This window comes from Heliangelus exortis, chromosome 23 (genome assembly GCF_036169615.1).
Source record: "Heliangelus exortis chromosome 23, bHelExo1.hap1, whole genome shotgun sequence".
Taxonomy (NCBI): domain Eukaryota; kingdom Metazoa; phylum Chordata; class Aves; order Apodiformes; family Trochilidae; genus Heliangelus; species Heliangelus exortis.
The window spans coordinates 6,292,154-6,314,472 of record NC_092444.1 but is presented as its reverse complement, the minus strand read 5'-3'; the positions used below and the strand labels follow the sequence as shown (position 1 = coordinate 6,314,472).

General features: G+C 55.7%; 1 protein-coding gene and 2 long non-coding RNA genes across 5 annotated transcripts; 1 reads left to right on the top strand and 2 right to left on the bottom strand.

Moving 5' to 3' along the window:
• Positions 1-478: 478 nt before the first annotated feature.
• On the top strand, positions 479-20,660 carry TP73 (tumor protein p73). Of its 3 annotated transcripts, XM_071766709.1 has the most exons (13): positions 479-568; positions 1,142-1,265; positions 5,015-5,260; positions 14,599-14,785; positions 14,921-15,036; positions 15,535-15,644; positions 15,908-16,050; positions 16,466-16,554; positions 16,864-16,994; positions 17,155-17,309; positions 17,448-17,580; positions 18,472-18,565; positions 20,313-20,660. In XM_071766709.1, exons 1-13 carry the CDS (start codon positions 510-512, stop codon positions 20,631-20,633), a joined length of 1,908 nt encoding a protein of 635 aa, XP_071622810.1. In that variant the 5' UTR covers positions 479-509; the 3' UTR covers positions 20,634-20,660. The 3 variants fall into 3 exon arrangements, with proteins under 3 accessions (XP_071622810.1, XP_071622809.1, XP_071622811.1); XM_071766708.1 differs by lacking the exons at positions 479-568; positions 1,142-1,265; positions 5,015-5,260 and having other exon boundaries at positions 13,926-14,785; XM_071766710.1 differs by lacking the exons at positions 479-568; positions 1,142-1,265; positions 5,015-5,260; positions 18,472-18,565 and having other exon boundaries at positions 13,926-14,785; positions 20,313-20,398.
• LOC139806709 (uncharacterized) lies at positions 10,584-13,774 on the bottom strand. Its single transcript, XR_011730328.1, has 2 exons — positions 12,097-13,774; positions 10,584-11,908 (listed from the first exon to the last, which is right to left on the bottom strand). It is a non-coding gene; the product is annotated as an uncharacterized lncRNA (long non-coding RNA).
• On the bottom strand, positions 16,542-20,391 carry LOC139806708 (uncharacterized). The gene is made up of 3 exons (XR_011730327.1): positions 20,290-20,391; positions 16,772-16,890; positions 16,542-16,690 (listed from the first exon to the last, which is right to left on the bottom strand). It is a non-coding gene; the product is annotated as an uncharacterized lncRNA (long non-coding RNA).
• Positions 20,661-22,319: the final 1,659 nt, after the last annotated feature.

The following is a 22,319-nucleotide window of genomic DNA, read 5'->3' as shown; positions in this document are numbered from 1 at the left end:
AATCTCTCCTGTATTCCCCAGATTCATGGAGGAGAACGTTCTGTGGTCCCCAGAGCAGAGCAGGGACCACATCGTGCAGCAGCCTGGACCAGGGTTTGGATCCTTGCTGCAAGGCTGTGGCTTTTTCCCACCTAGCTTGGGGTTTCCATTTGAGTCAGACAGCTGATACTCGAGAGTTTGGTGTTTCTGTGTTTACCCAGGGAGTCTCCTGTCCCTTTGCAGAGGGCAGCTGATCCCAAGTGATGAGGAGGGATGGTCCTGCCCAGGCTGATGAACACAGCAGCAATGGAAGTCACAGGATCAGTGCTGAGCAGACGTGGGCTGATGTCCCAGGCACTGCCACTTTGGCCCTTTCCAAAATGGCCACATTTTTGTAAAACCACTGGCCCGTGGCATCACCTCTCTGAACCCCACTGCTGCTCTGAGTCGGTGCCCCAGCAATGCTGACCTTCCTGTTTCTCTTTGTCCCCAGAGGGATTTATCCTCTGTCAGACTCCCCCTCTGTGAAGATGTCCCAGTCATCTCCAGCTGATGAGGGCACAACGTTTGAGCACCTCTGGAGTACACTGTAAGTGGTGCCTGATCACCTGAGGGGGATGCTGAGGCTGGAGCAGCCCTGTGCTCCGTGACCCCTCTTAACACGTATTGTTACTGGGGTCCAGAGGGAGACCAGGTTCTTTTGCATGTTCCTGTGTTCATGGGATGCTGGGACCAAGCCTGGGATGATGTCTTCTACACCAGTCTCCTCTCATGAGGTCATGAGGCTCAGTGGCTGCCTGATTAAAATGGGCATTTTCTAAAATCAAACATCTTCCAGTCACAATGAAGCTTTGGCAAATCTTCTGGCCTTTGAGGCAAGTGAGGACAAAGGGCTGTGGCTCCTTTCATCCTCTTTCTTCTTGGTTATACTCTCACACAAAGATGTCCCAGGTGAGGGATATTCTCCAGCAGCAGGGTGGATGAACATCTCCCATCTCTGCTTCAGCCAAGAGGCAACAGTTTGCCTGAGCAAAGCCTGTGGAAATAAAAACAGAGGATGGGAGGAGAAAATGAGAAGGGGGAGAGGTTCAAGGGGACTGCAGGGTGCTGGGGCGGTGGTGCTGAGCTGAGGGCTGACTCTCTGCCCCCGCCTTACCCACAGGGAGCCAGACAGCACCTACTTTGACCTCCCTGCATCCACCCAAGGGGGCAGCAATGAGGTCTCCAACCGCACCGAGGTCACCATGGACGTTTTCCAGCTGAGGAGCATGAACGACTCGGTCATGGTGAGTGTGCTCAGGCAGGAGCTGCAGCGAACACCTCCCCACGGTGGGGTGGGGAGCGGGGTGCTCGTGGCTTCAGAAAGCAAACCCAGACACGAAAGGTGCAGGGGCAGTCGGTGCCTGGGCTGCAGGTGGGGGGTGCAGAGCCCCGGGAAGCTGGGGCTGCTTGTGAAGGGAGAGCATCAGGGGCTCTGTGCTGGAGCTCTGGGTCCTTGACAAGGAGGAAGAAGCTTCTCTCCAAGGCAAAAGGTTTGAACAGCATTCCAGGCATGCAAGGTCTCCAGGTCTCTTGTGCCTGCTCCGTGGTTTCTCTCCCAGGAGCATCCCTGAAGCAGTGCTGGCCAAGGGCAGCATCTCCCTCCACCAAGCTGCTGTTTCCCTCCTCCCCAGCTTGTGTTCCCACCCCAGCTCTCTTTTCCCTCGGTTTTCTCTCCCTTTCCCTCCCTTTGTCTGCAGCAGGCAGCCTGGCAAAGGGCGGAGGTGCTAATTGGGGTGCTAATTGGGGAGCTGCCCCTCACCGAGCTTTCTCCTTGTCCTGCTGTAACCAAAGCTGAGCCTGGCAGGACTGGGTGCACCCTGGGTGCTGCTGGGTGGCCCTGACCTCGCAGGGCTCTGAGGACAGCCAGGACAGAGCCACTGCTGGCCCTTGCTTGGGTTAGCAGCTGCTTCAGGGGACAGCCTTCCATAGCAAGCTGTGGCTGTAGGAAATACCATTCACCTCTCTGCCTGGTCACTCTAGAGATGTATTTATCCATCCAGGTATCCATCAAGTCATCTATCCCAGTCTATCCATACCATATTTATCCATACCTACCCATATTTATCCGTACCTATCCATCTAGACAGGGATAACTCCATATCTCTGAGATGCAGAGCCACCTCCAAGTCACTGCATCCCCTGATGGGTCCAAGAGCAGCCACCTGGCTCTGCTGCTGCAGGGTGATGGCCACATGGGTGCCCAGCCCCATATGGGTACCAGCAGCTCTCTGATGGAGCATCTCTCCGGGGCTGCTGATGGAGCCGGACCCCCACGCTCCCTGTGGGGGGAATGGTTGGTATCGCCCAGTCCATCACTGGGCAAGCTGGGACCTGCCCCGTGCATTAATGAATAGTCATGAGGGACAGAAAGGGGTGGGCCCCGTTTTGTTGTTGGATGCAGCTCGTTGACAGAACTAAGGGAGATGAAAAAGGCAAAAAAGCCAACACACGGCGACACACGGGTGGCCAGCGCAGCATCCCTGGCACTGCCCTCCCAGCCTGGCTCGTCCCTCATCCCACATCCCTCCCAGCCCTGCTCATCCCTCATCCCACACCCCTCTCATCCCTCATCCCACATCCCTCCCAGCCCCTCTCATCCCTCATCCCACACCCCTCCTGCCCTCCTGTCCCCATGCCTCCCGCCGCAGGACGCTTCCCTCTGCTCCGTGACCCCCGAGACGACTAAAATGCTGTACATCAGTGACCCCATGCAGCATTACACCACGGTAGGTGCCACGGGGGGTTTTGGGGTTTGCCTCGCTGGTGCTGGTCGCTGGCTGGGTTGTCAGCCCCGTCCTTGAGTGCTGAGGATGCTCTGTTGCACGCTCAGGGTTTGGCGCCTGCTCTCTGCCGTTCCGAAAAGTTCCATAGAGTCAGAGATGGAAAGGTGTGGTGTGGAAAGGTTTGGTGCTGCTGCTCTTCCCCACCAGAAATCCCTTGGTTCTTCTGGTTTGTCACAGCTGGGTGGGCACCCGGGTTGGTTTCCTTCTGGGGTGCTGCTGCCTGGGAGGTCGTTGCTGCAGTCATGGGGGATATTCCTAGATGTGTGTGTGGGTAAACAGCTGTCTGTGTGTGTCTGTGTGTGTGTGTTTACAGCCAAGCTGTGTTGCCTTTACTCACACACACACACACACACAAAAAATTGTACCTTGGACTTGTTTTGGCTTTTTTAAAGGGAATTTTTCCAAAACGTAGCCCATTTTTAAAACCGAGCTGCTCGTTTTGCCTCTGCACCTGACTCCGGGTGGCTGTGCCAGCAGATTGCCAAAGCCCTGGTACTTTGGGGCACTGCTGGTGGCTCCGTGCTGGCAGGAGGTCCCTGGCTTGCCAAGGTGCCAGGATGGATCTCCTGTCTCCTTGGTGCAAGGAGAAGCTCTCCTGGGGGGAAGCCCTGTCCCGGGCAGGGGTCAGGATGCTGCTCTCAGTGGGTCACTCCCCATTTATCTGCCTCTTCAGCTTTACAGCCACAGCCTTCACCTGCTGACAGCCCCAGCTCTCAGCTCTGCCAGCTCACCAAATCATGTCCTGATGACTTTCATGGAGTTTTTTATTTCCAGCTGCTTCCATGGGCTACCTCGGATGGAGGTTTGTCTGTGGCAGGGCTATTTATAGAGCAGGGAGAAGGGGCAGAGAGGGGTTTACGCACATATTTTAGGGGAGAAAATGGCTGTATGTGTAAAAGCAAGCCAGATCTTGTTCAGCATTCCTCCGGTTAGTCACAGGCTCCAACGACCTTGTGAGAGACTGTAGACAACAGGAGAACTTCCCTGGAGAAGGATGATTGCCTTGAAACCATTATGCATCGTAGACGTTTGGGTGAGGTTGGGATCCCAAGTTAAAACACGTCTGTTGATTCCTGAGCTCTGAGCCTTGCAGCCCTTCGGAGGGGAAGGCAGAGGGCTGAGCCTGAGTGGCTGCTGCCTCCCAGTAACTCCCAGTTCCCCAGTGGGGCTGGTGGCCAGAGGGACAGTCCTGACAGTCCCTGTAGCTGAGGGAATGCAGGCAGGAGGTCCCCTTCCTCCTGGGAGGAGGGTGCTGTGGGGGATGAGGGTGACAAGTAGTGATCTCCAGGGCTGTCTCTACACCTAGGAAAAATGATTTTCAGATGAAAGATTTTTGCCTGCTTTAGCCAGGCAGCTATTGAGAACGTGGGTTTGTTTGGGCTGTGCCTGCAGACAGGAGAGCTGACAGCTCTGACTGGAAACACCTGACAATAATTGTTCAGAGGAGGAATAATAATAATTTTTTTAAATGATAAAAAGTCAGGATGTGGTCCAGAATGTCTGGAATAAGAGCCAGCACCTGCACAGATATGTACCTTAGCTCTGTGACCTTGGCGCAGCGTGCATCATCCCAGGTCTGTGCTGTGGAGGTTTGAGGTTTTCCCCAAATTAGCCCTGCACCAGCACTGACAGCAAACACCCCGGCTGGGAAAGGAATCCCACAAACCACCATTCAGAGCCAGTTCCTCACCCAGAAACCCTTCCAGAAGCTCCGTGCGGGAGCGATGAGAGGACACCACGCGTGGGAGATGCCTGGAGAGCATCAGGGCTGGCAGTGGCCAGGGCAGCTCCTCCGTGCTCTGGAGGAGACGCCTCTGAGCAGAGCCCTGTGTGCAGGACAGGGCTGTCACCGCTCTCCTGCAGCGGTGACATCTCCCACACCTGAACAAACCCCAGAAAACCCCTGCCTGGTCCCATCCCTGGAGGATGTGCACAGGAACCCGGGGATATCGCTGCCTCTTATGAGGAGGAACCGGTCAGAGGGGACAATTTAAGGCTTATTGGGTTTATCCCTTACACCAGTGGCCACCCGTTCACAAACCCCAGCGACCCGGACCAGCTCTCCTGCCTGGCGTTCCCGCACGCTGGCCCTTTAAGGAGGCTGTAACAGGACACCTGGAGCCCTGGAGAAGTGTGGCTGAGGTTTCCATGTCTCTAAACTGGCTGGTGTTTTCTTTTTTTTTCCCTCCTCCCCTTTTCCCGTCCTCCAGTCCCAGTTCAATTTGCTGAACAACAGCATGGATCAGAGCATCGGCAGCAGAGCAGCCTCCACCAGCCCCTACAGCTCCGAGCACACCTCCAATGTCCCAACGCATTCTCCCTACTCGCAGCCCAGCTCTACCTTCGACGCCATGTCCCCTGCTCCTGTCATCCCCTCCAACACTGACTACCCGGGTCCCCACCACTTTGAGGTGACCTTCCAGCAATCCAGCACCGCCAAGTCAGCCACCTGGACAGTAAGTTGCATGTCTTCTTGTCTTCCTAGAGAGATGCTTGCTGCTCCTGCTCCTGCTGCTGCTGCTCCTGGTGCTTTTTTGGCCAGCTGTGAGCATCCCAGTGTCTGGGTGGTGCTTTGGCAGAGGGCACCCGGGGCAGCTGCAGGACACGGCCACCACTCCATGGGGACTTCACCTGCACAGGTGGTCCCGGGAAGCAAAATGTGCAGGGAATGTCAGGACTGGCTTTCCGGGTGTTTCCTCCAGGAGGGCTGCTGGGCACAGAGGTTGGGATGTAACTTCCCTTGCAGCAATTCCCTAAAACTGTTGGTAAAGGTCCTCAAGAATCGCAAAGCTGGAGAAGTGTCCCGGGGAAGGACCTGCTTGTTCTCCTGGTGCTTCCCTGTGCTTTTTCCTGTGACAGCTGTCAGGGGGCGAGATGGACCTTTGCTCACACCTACTGGGGCCATCCTCAGCTTGGCTGCAAGTTCTTCCTTGTCGTCCACATATCAGAATCTTCCTATCGGAAGAGTAACTTGATCTCCAGAAGTCACAGCAAAATAGCAGAGTAGTTTCTGCTATTTTGCAGAAATCCCGGGGTGGGATTGCCCGGCTCAGGAATCCTCCGGGTGACAGGGAGCGGGCAGAGCCTGCGGCAGCTGCTTCGCGTCTTGTGGCAAAAGGTCCTGAACTGGCAGCCTGTCTGGGAGTAGCACTGACCTCAGCTTTAGAAAAGAAACGACCCTGGCAGAGGGTCTGGGAGGCATTTCTGCAGCAGACACCTCCCTGAGCACCTCCCCGGGGGGCTGCCGGAGGGGCTTTCCGAGGAGGAGGAGGAGGAGGAGGAGGTTTGACGTTATCGCAAAAGGAGCAGGAGCGATGCTCGGCCAGGCTGAGGTGTGATGAGGAGCTCTTTTCAGGAGCTGGTGTGTTTCATTCCCGAGCCAGAGCCTCCCGCAGCACAGCAGCCTCGGGTGCTGGGTGCGGGCATCCCCCGGGCCCTGGCCAGCAGGTGCTGGTTCTGGTGGGACCGGGCAGGAGGGGATGGGCTGCAGCTCTGCCTCTCCTGCAAAGACCAGGGTGGGTGGGGTGAGGGAACCAGCAGCGAGCTGGTGTTTAAATGTGACCAAATTCCTGGCTGGGGCAGCTGAGCAGCTTCCCTGTGTCTGCTCACCAAAGCTGAGTCCAGGGGGTTGGGACCAGCACCAAGGGTAACCACAGCTTACCTCGTAGGAGCAGCGAAGTCTTCTCTCTTTTCCACTCTCTTTCCTTGCAAAGTGTTGCTAAAGGAAGCATTTTATTGGGTTCTGAATAAGCTGAAGGTCCTCAGGGCAGGACATGACTCCAGCCCACTCCTGGGGGAGATAACTCACAGCAGTTTAAGCTGAATCTACATGAGACCTGAACGGGGACAGGAGGCATTCCTGTGCCACAAAAGCATCCCAGTGGAAACCAAACCCCCAGTGATGCTGTTTTGGACAAGTGTCCCCAGAAGAGCAGAGGGAGTAGCAAGAGGGTCCCCAAGGCAGCCCCATGTGGTGGTGCCAGGACGGTACCAGCCCCTTCCCCTCCTGGGCCCTATCACAGCTCTAACCTGAGCCCAGATGGTCTCAACATCTCTCGTGCTGGCTCTGCTCCTGGAGCTGTCCTGTCCTCCTGGGAGGTGGGCTGATCAGGTCAGCATTGCTTTCCTCATCAAGCCTTTGTGTGAAGGTCTCCTCTGTATGCTGGAGTAGCCAGTGCCACACAGATGCTGGGAGAGCCCTCCTGGCCCTGGGGGAGCAGCAGGACTCCAGGGATGCCCAATGGACATGAGCAGCCAGCAGCACCTACAAAAGATGCTCCCAAGGCTGGAGCTGAGCCTGCTGGATGTGCAGCTCCTGAGAAACGGGCCAGAGCAGAGGAGTTAGATGCCAGGACTGGCTTCAGCACTCAGCAGGGCAGTCGGTGAGATGTGCAGACCTCTGGACTGTGATGCTGGGGTGGTTGTGCATCCCCCACAAGCAGGCTGGCTGCAGGACTAGTGGCCACCAGCCCACATTTCACTGTGCTGGGGCTGAGCCTCGGGGAGAGTAGGAGTGGCACAGCAGCATCTTGCACCCTGGAGAGCACGGGAGAGATTTCATTTGGTGCAGTGAGCACTGCAGCATCCCCAGCGTGGGAGCAGACTGCCTGGTTTGCTGAGGTTGCCACAGGAAAAAAGCAATCCCTGCTGTGGTGACAGATTCACCCCATCTCCTCCCACCTGTCCTGGCCACACAGCTGCATTTCTTGTGCTGGAAGATGGGGCTGCTGCCTTCCTCCCACTCACCTTGAGCTCCACGTTGACACTGCTGCACTTGGAAGTCTGTGCTGGTTATACAGGGAAAGGATTCAGCAAAACCAACTTGTGTTCTGTATTGCCAGTCAGCCAATGCACAAATATTGAATCTAGAGATTCTCTGTAATACCTGTGAACACACATGTGGCAGCAGACAGGAAAGACTGGGGAAGCTGCTAGGGAATACAAGCCCTGGGCAAGGAAGGTGAAGAAAGGGTCAGCAGGGCCAGCAAGGGCAGCTGAAGTAACCACGGTGGGACAGGGAAGGAACATTCAGGTGGATTCAGCACTTTAAAATCAACACCAGCAAGGTCCCACCAAGCCATTGCCCTCCTGTGCACACTGCAACCCCTCTGCTAACAGAAGAGAAAAGGTTTAAGAGGGAGATGTGGAGAAGATGAAAGATTTGGAACAAATGCCTTGTAGGGCAATAGCAGAGAAAGGTTCAGCATGAGAGGGCTTCATAAGAGCAAGGGTGGCTTGATCACAGTCTGCACAGGAGATGGTTTCTGATAGCAGGCAGCTCTTTAATCTAACAGAAAAAGACATAATGAGATCCAGTGCTTGGAAGCCGAAGCCAGGCAAATTCAGACTAGAAACAAGGTGGAAATTTTTTTACAGTGAGGATAATTAACCAGAGGAACAATTTACCAAGGAATGCGGTGGATTCTCCAACTCCTGAAATATTCAAATGAAGAGCCTGCATATCTCTTGGCAGATAAGGTGTGCTCCAAGCAGACAGGCTTGGCTCGACACATAAGGAGTGGGCAGGGGGCTTGGGCCAACGGGGTAGGGAACCACACCAGAGGATCATCATCTGCTCTCTGGCCTTTAAAATGTTGAGCTTCTAAATTTAGGGAGTGGGTGAACAGAGAAGGGACAAAGATTTGGGATAGGGGCAGGCATTTGGGATAGCTTGCATTGTCAGAGCCAGGTCTGTCCTGGCAGAGGCACGCTGGACATCAGGTGGGTGACACTGGATGTCCCCACTCCCGGGCTGGTCTCTGAGCACCGAGCATTGCCACAACCTCTGAACCAAAGCATCCACACTGGCGGGTGCTGCAGGACGCCCTCCAGGCTGCCCCTGCCTCCCTTTTTAATGGCCAGATTTAATTTTTATCAGCAGAGAGCATTGCCCAGATGCTGAAAATAAGGTTTCCCCTGTAGGATCGAGCTCCCCTCGGGCAGGCAGCTCCGGCGGGGTCGGAGAAGGAGGAGAGGAGGAGGAGGAGGAGATGCGGAGCCGCGGGGCTGCAAGCCGGGGCACGCCGGCAGCTGTCTGCCTGCAGGGAGCCGTCGGGGCTCTGGGTTCCCCGGAGCTGCCCGGGCAAGCTGGAGCCGTGAGCCCATCTCGGTTGTTTTCTCACCGGCAGCCCCTCACCACGCCGGCCAGCTGGTAACTGATAGATAATCAGTATTTTTCTCAAGTCGGGGGTGCGGCGGGTCGGGGCTCCCTCCCCTCTGCTCCGCTCTCGCCCGCGCCGAAGCTGCCGAAGCTGCCGAAGCGTTAATGGGGTCTTTGGCCTCCCGTGGCCTGGCTGCAAAAGGGACACGGCAGCTCCAGCCACCAACACGGGGCAGTTCCCCAGGCTCAGACAGAGCCCCTGGAGCTGGGGGGAGCTGGACAAACCTCCCAGCTAAGCAGGCAGGGGGTCCCCTAACCCAGGCAGGAGGGTCCGGGCCAGGGAGCAACCATCCTGTGCTGGGAAGGATGGAGAGGTTCAAAGCCAAGGGGAGATGCTCCTGCTGTGACAGACACCATCTGTTACCCACGAGAAATCTGTGTCCCAGTGCTCAGCCAGTGGGAGACTCAACTGGGCCCAGTTGCTCCATGGATCTTGCAGCTAGAGGATGGGTGCTGGGGAGCTAGAAATAGTTGGTCTGATGGTAACTTCATGAGGAGGATGGAAGCAGCTGGTGTAGCAGGAGGAAGACTCTTTGCTGCCTGCTGGCTGAAGTTGGTTTAAAGAGGAAGGAAAACCCCCCAGGAGCATCTAGAGAGAACAAACCCCCTCTGCAAACTCTCCCCAGAACCTTGGCATGCTTTAGGGAGGTTCCAGCATCCTGGAGATGAGCAGGGGACACACACAGCTCAGTGCACTCTACCTCTAAGCCACAAACATCTTTGTTTTTATCCGAGTAGCTGGGCAGAGGAGCCTGGATATTTTGGCATGTCAGAAACAGGGAAGCAACCTCAGCACCAGCCTGCTCCACAGCCCATTGAAGCCAGCCCACTGGAGGCTTTCCATCAGCTTTCTCAGGGTGTGGATGAGGCTCCATGAGCTCCAGACACAATGGAATTAAGAAAAAAAAAAAAAAAAAAAAAAAGGCAAAGGAATTTGGTGTGCAATGTTCCAACACGATCCCACTATCAGCCCCACTATCTGGAACGTGTATGGTATGCACAGGTCAAGGAATGACTTACTGGAACTGCTGATCCAGTGGGAAGGCAACGTTCTCCTGCAGGAGAGCTTGGAGAGGACCCACATGGGAGATGGGGTTGCTCCAGCCAGCTCCTCTCTGTTGGGACCTGAAACACCCAGGGGGGAGGGAACTGCAGGACCTGCTGGAGGAACAGAGATAAGAGAGGCTGGAGGAGGAAAAACATCTTGTGCTCTGGCCCAGCAGAGATCTCAGGTGGCTTCAGCAGAGCTCCAGGCAGGCAGTGCAGTGGGTGATGGTTTGCTCCACGTCCAGCTCCTGCATTTCATTTCCAGCTGTGATTCCCAAGCCTGGTTCAGCCTCCTCCTCCCAGCTTGCTGCCTGCACCCAGCCTTGGTAACACAGCATGGAATAACGACCTTGCTGGGCCTGGGGCTTCCTTTCTGGATGAGAGGGAACTTCAGTGCCAGCTTGGTCAGAGGAACTGAGGATCCAGACACACAAAAGGAGTCAGACTTACTAGAAGTGATTAAACCAGCTCTGAGTGTGCCAGGGCTGTGCTGTGACTCAGAGTGGCTGCAATCCCGGCCAGTGGTTATTTTAAGGATGTGCACAGCAGGGAAGAAAGGGAGAGGACTCCTGTGGGGGGTGAACTGAGGGATTTTAATTAGCAGTAATGGCACAATAACAAAGATAGAAGAATGCAGGCTGGAGCACAAACAGCTCCCCTGTGCTCTGCCTGCTGTGGCCCCAAGACATCGCCGGTGGTCCAGGGCTTGAAGGGGGGTCCAGTGCTGGTACCTGAGTGAGCAGAGGGGCTCCGAGACCCCCTCCATTATGGGGAGGGCTGGCAGTGGCCTCGCCATCACCCACAGCACCACCGTGGTGGGGTGGCTGTGGCCATGGGGAGGGGGTGCTGGCTGATGCTCACCTCTGGGGCACCAGGGATGCGCTGGAGGTATCGGACCCCAGCTCGTAGTAAATGAGCAACAAAGTAGCATTGGGAGGAATTTCCAGCTCAGTGAGAAACTATATAGGCCGGTGATTAAAAAGTGGTTATTAAAAAAAATTAGAAAGAAAAAAAAACCCCAAAAAACCCGAGCTCTGTAGCAGGCATGTCTTCCAGGATCTGTCGTAACAGATTCGTCCGAGCCGGTTAACGGTATTTGCGGTTTGCAAGATGCTACATGTCCCAGGAAGATGACAGACACATTATTATCACCTCTCTGCTGTGATCTGTCCAAACCTGTCCCAGGATGCAGCTCTGCAGCTGCTTGCTGGGGAGCAGAAGGAAATTAGCAGCCGGAGGCAGCACTTTTCTTCTCTCTCTCTTGCCAGGCTAGTGGCTTTATTGGGATCCATTGACTGCAGTCCTGGACACGTCTGGAGTAGAGCTAATGAGGAGACTGGAATGTAGAAGAGGAGGAGGTGGCTGGTAGGGAGGAGGGGGGGAGGATTTGTGGAAAAAGTAATTGTTGAGCAAATCATTTCCTTCAAGAGAGAAAGGAGGACTTGGCTGCAGCCCTCCCAAAGCAGGCAAGTCTAGACGCTTCGGTGTCAACAGTTGAAGATAAATAAGATTTTATCAGCTCAGAATCTGTTGGGACACATCCTCCTAGCGGTTCTGCTGCCCGGGGAGGGCTGGGGGAAGATGGACTTGGCCAGCAAGGTCTTTCTGCACAGAAGATTCAGGTTACTTTTTGTGCGAGGCTGTCAGCATCCACAAGGACAAACACCTCTCTCCACTCTTTCCTCTTCTGCAGGAGAAGGAGCTCTGCAAGTCTGAGCAGAGTGGTGGTCCCTTCCAGGGCAGGTCCTGGGGGTTTGCTTGGGATGGGTTTGCAGCAGCAGATGCCAAGGTTTAATTTTAGTGTTGCTTTGCAGCTGCCATGGATTGTGGTGGGGCAGAAGCTCACCTGGATCTCATGATGTGCAAAACATTTCCTTGGCTACAGCAGCCACGGCACCTTGGCAGACAGAAAAAACAGAGGTTAATGTTGATGTGCTGCTGGTGCTCCAATGATGGGGCTGTTCCAGTAACCCCCAGTGCTCTGGGGTAGCTGCAGGACAGATCATGGTAGCAGGGAAGGGACAGTGACGAAGAGACAGCAGGAACCAAAAATGAGGGCAGGAGGTGCCCCAGGGCAGAACATACCCAAGCTCTTCTGTAGGTCTGAAGGCAATCACAGAGCTGGGGGCTGGGAGTGCTGGGAAGGGGTTCCAGTGTCCTGGGATGTTGTTCCATAGGGTCTGGGAGCAGCAGAGAGTTGGTGGTATCATGAGATGGACATCATGGTGGTATCATGCAGTTAGACATCCATTTTGCTGTCCTCTCTGGACATTACCAAGGGCTTTTTCTTGGGGTGCAGAGCCTCCTGGGCTCCTAAAACCATCCTGCTTCTTTTCCTGGTGGCCACGGACACACTGGGGGAGCTGGGAGCGTGGCCACACAGGGCACAGCCCTGATGTTACTTGCCCAAAGTTATCAGCACGGAGTTCCTTAAAAGAAGAGTTTGTTATTGTGGAAAGGCCTTTGAAGGCAATCCTGGAGCTGTTAGGACACGATAAGGTTATCAGTGGAGGCATGCCTGTGTGGAGCTGCAGGGCAATTGCTCTGCTATTTAACAGAGATTTATCCATGTCATAACATGGTATAATGAGAGAATTTGTTACCAAAGAACTTGCCATAATGCTCCTCTACTCTTCCAGAGCAGTTATATTTCCCAGGCATGTTGAGGGCTGCCCGGGAATGTCTACATGAAAGGATCCTTTGACAGGAGTTGTCAGTGTTTTAACACCTGGCAAGGAAGAGGTCCCCCCCAACTCCAAATAACCCTTGTCTTGCCACGCTCCCTCCTCAAAGCAAGGGTGTTGAACCCCCTTTCCCACTGCAGGGGAGGAAGTTACATGGACCATAGCTGCACGAGAGCTTCCTCCTCCAGCTGGGCACCTCTGCTTGGAAGCAGAGCTGGTGCTTCCAGTTTCAGCACAAGCCCTGCTGGTTTGCACCCAGGAAGCTCACCTGGCCACAGAGGCAAGGTCTACTCAGAACCATCAAGTACCAGTGGAAAATGTGGGGATTTCAGGGCAAGGTGGTGTTTCTAAGTGCCTTCTCTCTCTCTGAGCAAGGCCACACACACCTCCAGTGCTGAGGATTAATTCTTGCTGCCAGCTTCAGCCTGGTGTTCTACCTCTAGTGGCCACAGCACCTCCCTCTAGCACAGAGCAGGCTCTGCAACCCCCAAATCGTGCCCCCCCTCCCCCAGGAGCTGGTACCTGCTGCTGGCTGCTCATCCATCCAACACCTCCTCACACCCCAAGAGCTGCTGCAGTTTGCCTGGGCAGCATCTTCCTCCCTTTATATCCCCCCTGAACTCCCCCAGAACCACCTGGAAATGGTTTATATCGTTTGCTTGCAGTTCCCGGGGTGGTGGAGTCTACCCAGCCCCAGCTGGGTGAGCACAGATCCCTTCTGCCACCCCTCCTGGTGCACGGGGGCACCCAATGGGGCTCACAGTGGTGGGAAGCTGAGGTCTGAGACCCCCCCATATCCCCCCTGTCCAGACCCCCGTGGCTCAGAGGCCCCCAGGGAGCAGAGGGGTGGTGGAGGGATCCTCAGTGGCCTCCACACACCTGTACTTGGATGGCTCAGGACAACAAGCTTTAACATCCCCACAAAACGTTCTGCACGGTGGTATTTTTTTGGCAAGCAGGCTTCGTGTTGTGGGGCTGAGATAAAATCCCCCGAGCAGGAACATGCCCCGCCGTGCCGGGACGGGCTGCTCCCTGCACGGCAGGGGTGGGCTGGGGTATAGCAAACACATTCCTCGGGAGATGGGAAGGAGCATGGCACTGCCGGGGTGGAAGGGAAATGCACAGCCCCACACCTGGGAGATGAGACAGGAGTTTGCAGGAAGGTGAAGGACGGGGGCTGCCTCCCCCACCCCTCTGCCGGCAGCTCCTGCCCTCTGCCAGCCCTGCAGCCATCGTGCCTGCTGGGTCTCCTTGCAGGGGAGAAGATCCATGGTCCTCACCGGAGGAGTTTGCCTTTTGCTCCTGACTGAGAAAATCCCGGAATGTTTTAGTGGTCATGAACCATTTCCAGGCACTGGAAGAGGCTGCCTGGGGCACTGGTGGAGTCACCATCCCTGGAGGGGTTCAGAAAGCATCTGGACTTGAGAACACGGTGGTGTTGGCTGGTGGTGCTGGGCTGGATGATCTGAGGTCTTCTCCAAACACAGTGAATCTACGATTCTATGGTTTCTATTCACAAGGGATGCCCAGGCTCCAGGCAGCTCCAGGAGTGCAGTGGCACTGCCACTGCTGTCACACATCCCTGGGACATCACGGGGAGAGCAGTGACCGAGGGGGAGCTCAGCCTCCCTCTGCAGTGATCCCCTGCCACCCAGCAGCTGGGCTGCCATACCTAGGTGGGAATTGGTTTTATATAACAAGTCATTATTTTAATTCACTGCTTTACCACTGCGTTCACGTGTCACTTGGAGTGCTGAGAAAGCATCGGGGGGGGGGGAGGGGAGCCAAGGGATCAGGAACCCCTGTCTTGGGGCAACAGCCCACGCAGGGAATGGAGGTGGCTGTGGGCAGGCAGGGGAGCACCCAGGGACATTCACCCCACAGGGACCTCTTTCTTTTCCAGTACTCCCCCCTGCTGAAGAAACTGTACTGCCAGATTGCAAAGACATGTCCCATCCAGATCAAGGTGTCCACCCCCCCACCCCCAGGCACCTTCATCCGGGCCATGCCTGTCTACAAGAAGGCAGAGCACGTCACCGAGGTGGTGAAACGCTGCCCCAACCACGAGCTCGGCCGGGACTTCAACGATGGTGAGCGCTGACCCCCCTCCCTCTGCTCCCCCTTCGTCTGGGGGGGCCACACGTTCCCCCCTGCCCTGCAACCCCGGGGTGCAGGCCCAGCACCCCAGCCAGCCACATCCTCTGACACTGAGGTTTGCCTTGCAGGACAGTCAGCCCCAGCCAGCCACCTCATCCGGGTGGAGGGCAACAACCTCTCCCAGTACGTGGATGACCCCGTGACGGGAAGGCAGAGCGTGATGGTGCCCTACGAGCCCCCTCAGGTACCCGGGGTGGGGGGCAGGACCTCTGTCTGGGCTACAGTAGTTTTCTGGTGTTGGGTGGGTGACCCTACTGGTGACAGGGCTGCTTGGCAGGGGACACTTGTGTCCTGAGCAGGAGTCCTGCTTGCCCTTGCACATCTAAAGCTGCCCATGGCTTGCTCCCCACCACTGGTGGCTGCTGTGTTTGAGCATCTGCAGCTCCCAGCCCTGCAAAGCATCCTGGAGCATCCTACTCCTGGGAAGTGGGGTGCAAAGGGAAAACCCCTCCAGTCCAGCCCTGGGAGGCCCCAGGGACCCCACAGTCCTGGTACAGTCCCCTTTTCCCAGCTGGAACTGTCCCCATGACACCTTTCCCCAGTGCTCCCGGGGCAGCATCCTCTCAGAGCCAAGAGCTTGGGTGGGGGTAGCCTGCAGCCCTCTCTCTTCTCTCCCGGGGGGTCCCATCCTGCATCCTCCCCATCACTCCCTGCTCAGTGCCTGCTCTCCCCTCCTGGGCAGGTGGGGACCGAATTCACCACCATCCTGTACAACTTCATGTGCAACAGCAGCTGCGTGGGAGGGATGAACAGGAGACCCATCCTCATCATCATCACCCTGGAGACGAGAGAGTGAGTGGCCGCGGGAGCAGAGAGGGGCTGGGGAAGGAGCCCTGCAGCTGGAGCCTTCCTCTGCCTCAGCAGCTCCTCTTCCTCAGGGGACTGCTGCCCAGGGGCTCCCTGCGCCCAGGGCCTGGGGTGGCTTCCTGAGCATCCCTTTCATCCCGAGGGACGGGATGGTTGTCGGGCCGGTGTCTGAGCCGGATCCTCCCGTGCTGGGCTGAGCTGCCCCAGCAGCACTGGGGTGACCGATGGCGTCTCCTGTCTCCTCCCAGCGGCCAGGTCCTGGGAAGGAGATCGTTCGAGGGTCGGATCTGTGCCTGCCCCGGCAGGGACCGGAAAGCTGATGAGGATCATTACCGGGAGCAGCAAGCCCTGAACGAGAGCGCAGCTAAAAACGGGAACGGCAACAAACGCAGTGAGTGCCGGTGCCCGGGGAGGGAGGGGGCTCAGGGGCAGCTCCGGGCTCTACCCCCTCACTGCTCGGAGCCTTGCAGTGTTTCTGCCCCACTTCCTTTCCCATCCCACCCGAACTCACGGTGATCCAGAAGTTTGGGCTCAATTCCACATCCAGGCGGGATACCTTTCTCTTTCTCCGGAATTTCTTTAGATTCTCACGGAATCTAAAGGCTCAGAAACAAGACCCATTCCCTTTCTCCCCCAGGGCGCAGGGCTTTTCATGTCCAGATCTATTTGTTTGCATGACTATAACTAACAAAGGGACATCACCGATGCCAGAAGCCAGGGCAAGAGTCAGGACCCTGAACGCTGTGAGCTTCAGTCTTGCAGAGAACCACGGTCGCAGGCTGACATCTTCTTTCTCTCCTTCCCAGCCTTCAAGCAGAGCCCCCAGGGCATCCCCGCGCTGGGGACGGGCGTGAAGAAACGGAGGCACGGGGAGGAGGAGATGTACTACGTGCCCGTAAGTGTTGGTGAGCTGCGCTGGTTGAGAGCTCTGCCCGGGACAGCGGTGGCATCGTCCCCTCCGCAAGGAACACCCTGGGGACACAGTGATGGGCAGGACGGGGTTGCAAAGTCTCCTGGGGGTGAGCAGAGACCTAGAGAAGAAAAGGAGCCAAAGCATCTGTGAATGTGCCCGAGGGAGGGCAGGAGCCCCGTTCGGCCACAGTGATACTGACCTTGCGTGGCAGGATGGAGAAAAGGGGCCACGAGGAATGTGGTCGAGTGGGACAGGACCACAGTGAAGCCCTGGGCTTGTTCCCTCCTCCAGGTGCGAGGCCGGGAGAACTTTGAGATCCTGATGAAGATAAAGGAGAGCCTGGAGCTGGTGGAGCTGGTCCCGCAGCAGCTGGTGGATTCCTACCGGCAGCAGCAGCAGCAGCAGCAGCTCCTGCAGAGGCAGTGAGTACCAGAGCCCCAGAGCCGGCTGGGGCAGCAAAGCAGCTTTGCTGGGCTGCACTCTGCACCTTTCCCAGCCACAAACTCCGTGGCGGGGGGCTGGGGGCTGGGGCAGGGGGCTCCATCCCTCCCCCTGACCTTCCTCTCTGCTTTGCCCACGCAGGAGCCAGCTGCAGACACCTTCCTCCTACGGCCCCGTCCTCTCCCCCATGAATAAAGTTCACAGTGGAGGAATCAACAAGCTGCCTTCTGTCAACCAGCTGGTGGGGCAGCCAGCACAGCACAGCTCCAGCTCAGCACCTGGCCTGGGGCCCATGGGTAAGGGGGGAAAAAAGAGGGGGGGACAGCACATCCTGCTCCCAGGGCTCCCCTCAGCTCCCCAACGAGGCAATGGGGTTGCAGTGGTCAGAGCCACCTCTAATGATCTGTTTGTTGCCTTGTCATGGTGCTGCCCAGGACCCGGGATGCTGAACAGCCACCCCATGCAACCCAACGGGGAGATGAACGGGGGCCACTCCTCCCAGTCCATGGTTTCGGGGTCACACTGCACCCCCCCGCCACCCTATAACCCCGACCCCAGCCTCGTCAGGTAGGGAAGGTATCCAGTGCCCCCTCTGTCTTGTCCTCTGGTGTTTGTCCCTCACTCTAACCTCCAGATCTGTCTAGCAACTGGTCAACTGGCCACTGGTCCCAACTGAGAAATCACTGCTCACAAAAATTACACAGACCATGCTTTTTCATCTCCAAAACCAAACCTGCCAGTTAAAAGCCTCTATTACCCTCACATACCTCTGTCTGGGTAACCCATCCTTGCTTAATTAAAAATTAAACACATCTGCACATGAGTCTTTTCCTGCATGTCAACCCAGCACGTAGCTTTGTGAATTCCCCCTTCCCCTTCCTCCCCAGCCATGCCTGGAAGTAGGTCCACATGGCTTTATTTCCATCAGGAATGCACTGACAGGTCTGCAGCCACTTTTTAACCTTTCAGCCTTTAAAAAAAAACAGCAGACATTTGCACAGAAGACAACTGAAGGCAGGGATGCTGGGTGTGAGGTTTAATTGAAGGTGCAAAGCTGCAGCCCAGCCCCAGGGGGCTGCACAGATTTAGGCACCACCCCATCCATACCCCCCAGCAGCTCAAGCTCCCAGAGATTCCAAGTAAGTTACTTAGCTGAAACCTCTGCTGATCAGGAGGGGAAAAAAAAAAAAAATGCAATTTTAGGAATGAACATAGTCCCACGATTTTGACATTTAATAGCAAAGGAGGTCATTGGGATGGTGACAGCCCGAGACAAAAAGCCTGATGGAGCAGTTGGACCCCCTGGAACTCCCACCTCCCTGGCAGAGGGGGCTGGGGGAGCTCCCCACAGGTTTTTCAGTGACCTGAAAGAGGGTTTGCTACGACAGCAATGGTTGTGAGCACAGCTTATATTCGTGAGAAGTTAATGCCACTTTATTTCCCAAATTTTTTCTGCAGTTTTTTAACAGGATTGGGGTGTCCAAACTGCATCGACTATTTCACCTCACAAGGGTTACAGAATATTTACCACCTGCAGAACCTATCCATAGAGGTAAATGCTTTGGGGAGATCTTTCTTACCACTTGTTTCTCTCAGCTGTTGAAAAGCAAGGACACAATTGTTTTAAAGGAAAGGGAAACCTGTGCACCAGCAGACTACGTGCTCCCCAGGATTTGTGCCTTCTGGTCCCTTGGATTTAGTGGTAGCAACCATGAGAATCTCAATTGTTTTTTCCATCATAATCAGAAGAGCTAAAAGATCACCAGACCTCAGGTAGATTTTTCACCTAAAACAGAAAATCCAGCTGAGGTGCTCAGCATAAGAACCTGAAATCCCCTAAGCCAGCAGGAACACCTCCACCACAGATGAGTGGGGTTGAAATCAGGCTCTGATCTTCTACCCCTGTTAATCTTCGAAGCAAAATGGGCTGAATTAAGGAGTCAGACCTGGGGCACTTGCATTGAGGGAACCCTGGACTGAAACAGCCCAGCTCAGGCAAAAGCTGCCATGAAAAAGGGGAGAGGGGCTGCTGGGGGCACCTGAGCTCATGTGGTGTGCCAGCCCCCACTGCTGGGCTGGGGCTCAGCCTCTTGGTGAGAGCAGCACTGAGGTGGGGGCTTCCCCAGCCCTGCAGGGTATTGAGGAGAAGGAAAAGAAAATAATCTGAAACTCTTGGAGCTGTAGCAAGCCCTCAAAGCCCCAGAGTTGGCATTTGGCTTAGACAAGCTCCTGCCTGGATCCCGAGCTGCCCCCAGGGAGTTTGCAGAAGTTGTCACCTCCCTGGCAGCCGCCTGCCAGGCCACGCTGTGGTGACATTGCTGTTGGAGAGAGGATGATTTGTCCTTGGTAGCTGGGGCCAGTTGTGTGACCTTAGCCAGGTTTTGGACCATTTTCTGAACTAACTCCGCCACCGTCTGTAAGCTGTCACAGGACACATTTGGCACGGCCAAAACTTGTCCCCAGTGGCTGAGCTGTGTGTCCCAGCTGGCATTTGTAATTACTAATTGCATACTCACTGTCTGCTCTGGTTAACACTCACCTGAGTCTCTGTGTTTGGCATTCATGTGGATCCCTGGCAGCTCCCTGGTCCATCCTGCTGCAGGCTCCCCCGTCCTGAGGTTGTTGACCTCGTTTGGCCTTAGGACCACAGCCCTTAGCATGGTCCTAACCTTCCCTTTTCCCTTTGGGTGCATGGCACCAGCCCTGTAGGGAGCATGGCTGGGTCCCCACAGCCACCAGAGCCACCCCAGGCAGGTGGCACCTGGACCTCCTGCTCCAGGAGCAGAGGAGAAGCCAGCCTGGCTGGCATCCTGACACGAGGATGCTTCAAGTGCTGCTCTGAGACCTGTGTGCAAGGGGAAGGTTCCCTGCCTGCCCTTGTCACATCAGTTGGGTGTGAAACCCACCCCCAGAAGAAAAAAAAAAAAAAAAAAAAAAAAAAGATGATGATAATAATAATAATAACAATAACGATAACAATAGTAATAATTGTAATAATAATTTTAAAAAGAAAAAAGAATATTTCTCACCTGCAGAGCCATGTTTGAGTAACTGGTCAACTGGTGCTGGTTACAAATGAGAAATCATCCACAGGTGATGTACCCATGGCCCATCCTGGTACCCATGTCCTGGTACCCATGTCCTGGTACCCACATCCAGCCCACCCCACTGCTGGGTGCTCGGGCATCGTGCCCACACCCCCCAAACAACAAAACCCCGAGGTGATGGCCCCAGGTCCGGGTGCCAGGGGTGCAGTCCCGTTTGTGGTGTCCTTACCTCATCGGGCGTTATCCTTCCAGGATCTCGGAGCACTGAAGATCCCGGAGCAGTACAGGATGATCATCTGGAGAGGTCTGCAGGAGCTGAAGCAGAGCCACGAGTACGGGGCCCAGCAGCTGCTCCGCTCCACCAGCAACGCTTCCAGCATCTCCATCGGGAGCTCGGGGGAGCTGCAGCGGCAGCGGGTGATGGAGGCCGTGCACTTCCGTGTGCGCCACACCATCACCATCCCCAACCGCGGCGGGGCCGACGACTGGGCAGACTTTGGGTTCGACCTCCCGGACTGCAAATCCCGTAAACAGTCCATAAAGGAAGAGTTCACGGAGGGGGAGATCAACTGAAGGCAGCCGGAAAGTCACCAAGAGAGAGACGGACCCCAGGGGGTGAGGGGTGGTGGGGGAAGGGGGGGGGGATAACGAAACCCCTCTGGGAAAAAAAATCCTTTCAGGCTTGGGCAGCTGGAAATGGGTAATTTTGTTGTCCAGGCTGTGGGGAAAGCACAGCCCCGAGGGGCACGGGAGCGGGGAGACGACAAAACCCCTCGGGGGAAAAAAATCCTTTCAGCCGCGGGCATCTGCAAATGTGTAATTTTGTGGTCCAGGCTGTGGGGGAAAGCACAGCCCCGAGGGGCACGGGAAGGGGGAGATGACAAAACCCCTCTGGGAAAAAAAATCCTTTCAGCCATGGGCAGCTGGAAATAGGTGATTTTTTGTCCAGGCTGTGTGAGGAAAGCACAGCCCCGAGGGGCTCGGGAGGTGCCTGCCCTGGAGAGAAAACCACAGTGTCCATGGGAGGCACTGGGAGGAACCACAGGAGGGCGGCTGAGCCAGGGACCGCGGGGGTTCTGACCCAGGGACCGCGGGGGTTCTGACCCAGGGACCGTGGGGGTCCTGACCCAGGGACCGTGGGGATTCTGACCCAGGGACCGTGGGGATTCTGACCCAGGGACCGTGGGGATTCTGACCCAGGGACCGTGGGGATTCTGACCCAGGGACCGTGGGGGTCCTGACCCAGGGACCATGGGGATTCTGACCCAGGGACCTTGGGGGTCCTGACCCAGGGACCTTGGGGGTCCTGACCCAGGGACCGTGGGGATTCTGACCCAGGGACCATGGGGATTCTGACCCAGGGACCGTGGGGGTCCTGACCCAGCCAGGGTTTGGGTTGGGTTTGTTTGCTGGAGGATCCCAGCAGAGGGGAGTAAACCCAGCACATTTTCTCTTAATCAGCCCAGCCCTTGTCACTGCTCCCCTGCTTTTTGTGGTGCCCAAGATGGGGCTGAACCCCTGGAACCAGGACCTGCCCCCAGCCCCGTTGTTTCTGCACAGGAATCTGCCAGTGGCTGAGGCACAGCCACACCACCCCTGCTCCTGACGGACTGCCAAACCCTCCCCACTCCCCTCACTGCTTTGTAGAGCCTGTTTGTCAGTTCCTGATGTGTTCACGTACCTAAATATTTTGTGTATATAAACAGAACCAAATGTACATACGGTATTCTCGTTGTGCTGTACGGAGAAAAAAAAAAAAAAGATTTATTTTCATGTAAGCTATAAAAATTGATACTTACTCCTGAGACGTTAGAGTGTCAAGTAAATTAATTTCATGTTCTAGCATGTAAACATGCAGAAAATCCATGTCTCCAGCCTTATCTATTTGAAAGTAATTTTTTTTTCCTCCTCTGAGAATCTTACACACAACTGCAGAGGAGGGGTTGAGCCTGTGAATCCTCCTGGGAAGTCAGAGTCTGGCTGATCCCTCCCTGCTCCCTCACAGGAGCCTCAGAGCCAGGTTAGACCTGGAGAGCAGGAATGCAGGAGGTGTAAATTGGATCCTGTGCTGGAGAAAGGAGGTGGGCAAGGTGACCATGAGAGGTCTTCCCAATTTTTCTGTTTCTGGTCATTTTTTCCAGGCGTAATTTGCCTGTTGATTCAGGCTGGAAAAAAACCAAACCAAACCAGCAGAAAGCAGGGACACAAGTGATCCCTGACAGGACTACATGGTTTGAAAGGTGACATCCCCCAGGTCAC